We start from the raw sequence: 6346 nt of genomic DNA, 5'->3' as shown, positions 1-6346 counted from the left end.
CTCGTGCGCGCCGGCTGCTGCTGCGGCTGCGGCTGTTGTTGCTGTTGTTGGCCGGCGGCGCGCGCTGCGAATGCGTCGTGCGCCTGGCGGTGGAGCTTGCGCACAATGTCCTGCGCCAAGGGGCCAGGTACAGTTAGTGGGGAAGGGAGGGAAGGAGGAGGGAAAGGAGAGGGAGAGAGGAACGCACGACGTGGTTCGCGGCCGTCGGCGCGCGGTCCGAGCAGCGCTGGAAGATCTCGCAGAGCCTGTCGAGCTCGTGCAGCGACGCGAGGGCGAGGGACGAAGTCGGGGCGCGCGTGACCATCAGGCACATCATGATCTGTCCGTGGCCGAGAGAAGAACAAATCAAAGAAAATAAACAAAAATAAAAGTCAGCAAACCCCTATGTATGTGTCTCTCCAAGAAGGAAAACACGCATCGCGGCAGACATCGACAGCGACCACGGCATGCCCCAGCGCTCGGTGACGAACGGGACGCGCTCCTGCGTGACGCGCAGCGCCTCGACGATGCGCCACGCCGAGCGGTAGATAGCGAGCACGGACGGCGCGTAGCGGTGGCGCAGGACGTCCTGCGCGCCGTCGTCGTGGAGCGCCTGCGCAAAGTACGGGCGGTGCAGGTTCAGTAGTGCTGCGTCGTGCAGACAATAGAATCCAAGAAAAGAAAGAAAGAAATCAGCAGCCCGGACGTAGCAGCGGCAACAAAGGAGGAGGAAGAGAAAGAGGGACACGCACTGATCTCCTTCGCAGCCATACAGCTGTAGCGCCGCACGTGCGTTGCCTTGCCCGCCTCGGCCGCCTCAGGGAGGCCACACTTGCTGCGCAGGCTGTGCAGCACCGGGAAGTCGCGCACCGCGCGGTCGAGCTCAAGGATCTTGGCGTACTGCGGCACGGCGGCCGCGAAAGCCGTCGCGCGCACGGTGTGCAGGAGCTTCGAGTACTGCCAGCACCATGGGTGGGCTGTTGGGGGCCAGGGGGAGAGGGGAAGGGAAGGAGACGGGCGTCAGTGGCGGGCTACGGACAGAGGGGAAGGGGGGAAGGGAAGGGACGTACAACTCCACTCGCGATGTCCGTCAGTGTCGACCCGCTCCTCGGGTTCCTGCGGGAACTCGTAGTTGACCCAGGACAAGTTCATGCACGGCGGGCGGCCAAACATGACGCATCAGTAGCATAGTATGAAGTGATCAGGTTGTGCGTACCACTCGGATGACATTGAGAACAGTGTCGGGCTGTGTTTGACAAGTTCTAGCTCTTATAAGACCTGGATGTATGCGTCGCATGCAGGGCACAACGGCGCATACACTCGTGATCCAGGTGGAAGGCGACGAATCAAGTATACATAAGAAGCGCATATATGCGCTAAAAGGAGGGGAGGGGCAGAAGAACGCACTTTTCTGGAGTCTCTCGTCATCTTCAATGGGGGACTGAGTGCATGCCGTGCGCGATGGAGCGCTAGAACAACGAGGATAAAGTCGACGCTCGCGACTGGGGCTCTCATGTCGGGAAGTGCAACGGCACGAATGGCTGGGGTATGAGACAGCAAAACTTGAGTGTGGTGCTTTGAGAAGAAGATGGTGGTTCGAGAAAGAGAAACAAAAACAAATGAAGTCACCTTTAATACGCGTGCGGCGCGTTACACGTCACGCGCCTGTGGCGCAGTGTTGTGTTATGCCCTGCTCGTGCAATACTTTGCCTTCTGTCTGCGAGGTATAGTTTTGTCCGACTCGCAATGCTTCATGTCGCACCATATGCGCGGAAAATGGGTTTATTGTGCAAGCGTTGCACCTGGGCTTGCTTGTTCGCTGGGCTGGCCCATTGGGCTTAAATTACCTCAGCATACAATCGAGCTGGGTCGCATTATTATGCATTATCATGCATTTCAACACAATATTATTTGCCCATTGCAACGAGCCCCGTTTCAAATTTACACCTGTGCATACAGCCCATTTCATTGCATTATTTTGTCAAGTATTTGTATGCTACGCATCCGCAGTGCTTATAATACTCTCCACGCGTGATAATGCTAATTGATTAAACGCCCATTTTGCCGATGAATATGGATACGGACATGGGGGCTAACAATATCTGCTATTGCACTATTTTACCGCTGGAATCACTCGTTCGCCTGACCCTGCTGCTCGCCGAATTCGATTTTACGATCTGCAGGAGGGCAAATAGAACTGAGGATGTCGTGCATGCTTGTCCGAACTGCGTCACGATACCGTTCTCGATTATGCGACCGTGTGCGCTTCACACACAGCACTGCGTCGGACGCTGCAAGACTGAAGCCGATGAGTGCGCCGTAAACAAGCGGATCTTCCCAGTCAAGCATTTTCGAGAACGTAAGTTCTGAATCGCCGGTACGCGCGTAGAACATCACGAATTGGCCATTGGTGATAGTACCCAGCCGAACTTGAGTTGCATGCAACTCTCCCCATATCTGCCAGTATTGTGATAGTGTCTCAGCAGAAAAGAAGACGTCTCAAGGACTGACAAATACCTGGCGTACTGCTTGAGCCGCACCGATATTGCCTAGCCTGAGCCCACTCATCCTCCAATAGAACTTCCCAGCTTTCTGGGCGGTCTTCTCGAACAGCGACTCGAAACGGGCCTGGCTCAACGAGTTCACCCACGGTGGCTTCACCTCCCCTACTGCCGCGACCACGTTAGGCATAGCATAGAGCGCTATGTCTCCTACGCCTGCGTTAGAGGTCCAGCCACCTGACATCAAACCTCTTTTTGCGTCCGCCGATAACGGTGTGCCCCAGTGGGGATATGTAGTACGACGAAGCACTTGTTGAGGCTGATTTTCATGAGCTGGCGGAGTCGCCCACTGGTGTCGTAGATAGGGCACCGGGTCTGCAGCAGTCCTTCCGTATCTAGTCTACGTAATACAATAGTTTAATTCAGAAGATCTATCCCGGATTGATGCTGCGCACCTTCATGCGGGCGTTGGTCACAGATAGAAGTTGACGGTGGACCTCCCGTTGAACTGCTGCCTCACAGTTCACCACAGCAGGACTACGATGTACCTGGGTGATATACTCAGCCGCTAATTCGTCGAGCGCAGCGGCCTGTGCATTTGCAGAGGGAAGAGTGGCAAAGTGGACAGTGCGATCCGCGGACCAGGAGGAACGCATTGTCTGCGTCGGATAGGTTACGGAGCCAAGCTCCACGGTGTGCTGTTGCTCTGCATATGCATATCGTATCAGATGATCAATGAAGGTGTTTGAGTGCCTGATATCCAGAGCCCGCTCAGGCATCAGTTCGACATCGCCAAGTGCTTCTACAGCAGGCGCAGGCTTCGTTATAGACGGATCACTTCGGAGAGGGCTCGGTACGAGAGGCTTCGCGCGCAGGAGGGTATGCGGCAACATTCGACCTTGCTGCGCTTGCGCATCGAATACGGTAGGCAGCGCGAACGGGAATATAGCAGGGCGAAGTTGGATAGGATAGTCCCCCGTCGCATGCTTCCTAACCTCAGGTTCCGACCAGTTGAAGATCTTGTCGGGCACGTAGAGGGGAGCTTTAGCGGCCATCGTGCTCCAAGAACCTAGGCCCGAACTTAAGCTTTTAGCATCCGGACAAGCACTATACGCACTTGATGTAGTACTGGATGTTGAATGAGGGTCAAGTCCAAAGTCAGTCATAACCATTCGCGACAAAGCTTTATGCCTTCAGTCTGTGCGGAGAAACCCAAGCCTCAACAGGGTCCCGCGCAATCAGATAGGATAATCATAAATCCATTTTCCTCCCGCGGAGAAGGAGTGAGCCCTAATAGTAAGGCCTAAAGGCCTCATCGACATCAGTACCAGCCGCTGGTGAGTCAGATGAGAATAGGCGTGCAAGAAGGCCATCGTTTAGCTCTTGATAAGGAACATGTATAGCAAACATTTTTATAAAATGCAGAGCATCATGGAATGACTATTACCGCCGCTGCAATGCTAGGGCTGCCGTCATCATTAATGGGTATTACTGCAAGTTCGACGAAGGGCGACGACATAGCTCCAGCTCCTAGCATGTGCTAAGCAGAATGAGCTGGGCAGTGACAGTATAAAATGCACCTACTGTTCACAAGTAGAGACGTTGCAGTCGATGACCATTCGGAGTGGTTGGAGAACACGATCTAAATAGGCAGTTCCAGTCCGAATTTGGCCCGAATTTGGTCCGGATCCCGCGTTACCAGCGTTCGTTTCTAGTTCGCTCCCTTCCCAGCCTCCCTAGAGTCCCTACCTAGAAGAACCACGCCATGGATAAACTGGTGCGCCATTTTTGTCAATATTCTGTATCGTTGCTGGCTGAGCATTGCTGTCCCGCTCAGGCTTCCAATGTGGTCACCACTTTTACGCTGAATGACGCGTTCAAGCCGGTGGAGGCCAGCAGCTCAAACCATGTTACTATCCAGTTCGCCCGTCAGCAAGTCCCTGTTGATCTAGTCAAGCCAGTTTTCGACGATCCCACGGGCGCTCAGCCTGACATGTTTGCGGATCTGCCACCACGCCGCTCGTCTCTAAATGACTTAGGGAATGCGCATCTCACGGCTTCATTGGGGGACTATCTGGGTCACGGTCACTGCGGTTTAGTCTATGCCCTCGAAGACATGCACGTTACTGGAGCCCCTGATGGGGTTGCGTTTCCCCCACTGGTCGTAAAGATCGCGCGTCTCAACCGTGTCGCGTCGCTTCTCCGTGAGACGTGGTTTTACGACGAGATGGAGTGCCTGCAGGGCGTGGCAATCCCAAGGTGCTATGGCTACTTTGAGGCCGAGTTTTCTGAGAATGGCAGCGAGAAGGCATTGCTGCAGACGCTATTCAAGAAATTTCCCGGTGCCGACGAGAGTGAGGGGAATCCCACCGTCGAGAGAGACAGATGCCGAGGACCGCTGCATCCTCTTCTTGAAGAACGAGACTCCCACAGCAGAGTTGTTGCCGTGCTCATTTTGGAGAAGCTTGGACCCCGGCTTCCAGTAGGTGTTGCCGTGTCGGAGGAGACTCGGTATGTATGGCTTGTGTCGAAACATGTTCTGCTTGCTTACCACAGTACGCTGCTTCATAGTGAAGATATAAGGGGTCTCTATGAAGAGATTGGCCACCTATGCATTGATAGTAGGAGTTCACTAATCCACTAATACAACTTCGATCAACTTTGCTCACCTGCACCCGTAGATGTCGAAGATATTCGATACAAGAACATCCTGCAGGCTCCTGCACCGCCGCCTGGTCTCCCTTCTCTCCCTTCTCCGTTTACTAAGCGAGTTCACAAGTGGAGGCTGGTCGATTTTGAACTGGCCATGCAAGTCAATTACTCCATCAGTAACCTCGAGGTCCAGTATCTCACGGAACTCGATGGAATCTTTTACGACATGGAGCATGGATGTGAGGAAGACTACGAAAATCTCATGGACGACGACGAAGAAGATAGTTTGGAATGGTATGATAGCGAAGATGGCGATGGCAGCTCGAGTGACTAATCCGTGCATTGCACATGTGTAGGCGTGATAGGCCTGTAATTCCGTTGATGCTATTCACTTGGAATGACGTGGAGTAGGTTTCTACCCATTATACGCAAGAATTTAATCGAACACATCTAGTGTGCGATGTCATACATGTGTGGCGTCACTATTCGCTGCCTTCGGTACTGCCCCTAAGACACTCACGAGATTATCAAGCAGCGCCTCCAAACGTTCCAGCCGATTGTCGAAGGACGAGAAGCGCTCTTGTAACTTGAGAAGCGTCTCTTTGACGGAACCGTTGGAGGTCGTTTCTGCGAGCTCCTTTGATGCTCGTTGATAGAGCAGAAGGTTGTGCTTGAAAGAATGGACTGCGAGTCCTGCAGACCCGCTTTCATCTCCGCTTCCTCTCTTGGGCCTGTCTGCAGCGTCTCCGCCGCCTGCCTCGATATCGCTTGCAGCGCCCTCTTCCTTGCTAGCAGAGGTGTACTCCGCCGGAGTGGCTTCCGACTCTTCCGCAGCCTCGCCATTTGCAGCCGCCAAATTGGAAGAACCGGCGCCCTCAGCGTCGTTCAAAGGAGGCTGAGCGGGATCATCTTCCCTGTCTTCTCCGGTATTGTTCGCGGCAGAGCTCTGAGCGTCGCCGCTATTTGCAGCGTTAGAGCGGCTGGCGGCCATGGCGAAAGCGTATGCCGCGAACGAGAGCTCGTCCTCTTGGGCCAGTGCGTCCTCCTTTTCCACCTTACATTTCATGCATATGTAGGCGTTTCCTGCGAGAATTAGCGCAAGCTGCTACGGATGTATTCAACAGTCTTACCTGCGCAATCAATGCAATGCCAGAACGGAGCCTGGAGAAGCCTCGCGGACAGTAATGGCAGTTGTATGTGTCGGTTCGGCTTTT

General features: G+C 54.1%; 5 protein-coding genes across 5 annotated transcripts; 1 reads left to right on the top strand and 4 right to left on the bottom strand.

Moving 5' to 3' along the window:
• Positions 1 to 25: 25 nt before the first annotated feature.
• Positions 26 to 333, bottom strand: PHACADRAFT_251191 (uncharacterized protein). The gene has a single exon (XM_007392805.1). The coding sequence runs from the start codon at positions 311 to 313 to the stop codon at positions 134 to 136; it is 180 nt and encodes a 59-aa protein (XP_007392867.1). The 5' UTR covers positions 314 to 333; the 3' UTR covers positions 26 to 133.
• Positions 334 to 377: 44 nt separating this feature from the next.
• PHACADRAFT_182049 (uncharacterized protein) lies at positions 378 to 1174 on the bottom strand. The gene is made up of 3 exons (XM_007392804.1): positions 1050 to 1174; positions 732 to 956; positions 378 to 627 (listed from the first exon to the last, which is right to left on the bottom strand). Exons 1-3 carry the CDS (start codon positions 1150 to 1152, stop codon positions 383 to 385), a joined length of 573 nt encoding a protein of 190 aa, XP_007392866.1. The 5' UTR covers positions 1153 to 1174; the 3' UTR covers positions 378 to 382.
• An 855-nt stretch (positions 1175 to 2029) lies between these two features.
• On the bottom strand, positions 2030 to 2441 carry PHACADRAFT_251190 (uncharacterized protein). The gene has a single exon (XM_007392803.1). The coding sequence runs from the start codon at positions 2371 to 2373 to the stop codon at positions 2110 to 2112; it is 264 nt and encodes an 87-aa protein (XP_007392865.1). The 5' UTR covers positions 2374 to 2441; the 3' UTR covers positions 2030 to 2109.
• A 464-nt stretch (positions 2442 to 2905) lies between these two features.
• Positions 2906 to 3582, bottom strand: PHACADRAFT_251189 (uncharacterized protein). Its single transcript, XM_007392802.1, has one exon. It carries the CDS (start codon positions 3533 to 3535, stop codon positions 2912 to 2914), a length of 624 nt encoding a protein of 207 aa, XP_007392864.1. The 5' UTR covers positions 3536 to 3582; the 3' UTR covers positions 2906 to 2911.
• Positions 3583 to 4239: 657 nt separating this feature from the next.
• On the top strand, positions 4240 to 6332 carry PHACADRAFT_251185 (uncharacterized protein). The gene is made up of 6 exons (XM_007392801.1): positions 4240 to 4257; positions 4318 to 4991; positions 5052 to 5101; positions 5162 to 5426; positions 5489 to 6217; positions 6265 to 6332. The coding sequence occupies exons 1-5, from the start codon at positions 4246 to 4248 to the stop codon at positions 5541 to 5543; spliced, it is 1056 nt and encodes a 351-aa protein (XP_007392863.1). The 5' UTR covers positions 4240 to 4245; the 3' UTR covers positions 5544 to 6217; positions 6265 to 6332.
• Positions 6333 to 6346: the final 14 nt, after the last annotated feature.

This window comes from Phanerochaete carnosa, assembly GCF_000300595.1.
Source record: "Phanerochaete carnosa HHB-10118-sp unplaced genomic scaffold PHACAscaffold_3, whole genome shotgun sequence".
NCBI lineage: Eukaryota > Fungi > Basidiomycota > Agaricomycetes > Polyporales > Phanerochaetaceae > Phanerochaete > Phanerochaete carnosa.
The sequence above is the reverse complement of the archived record's forward strand: the minus strand, read 5'-3'. Positions and strand labels throughout refer to the sequence as shown.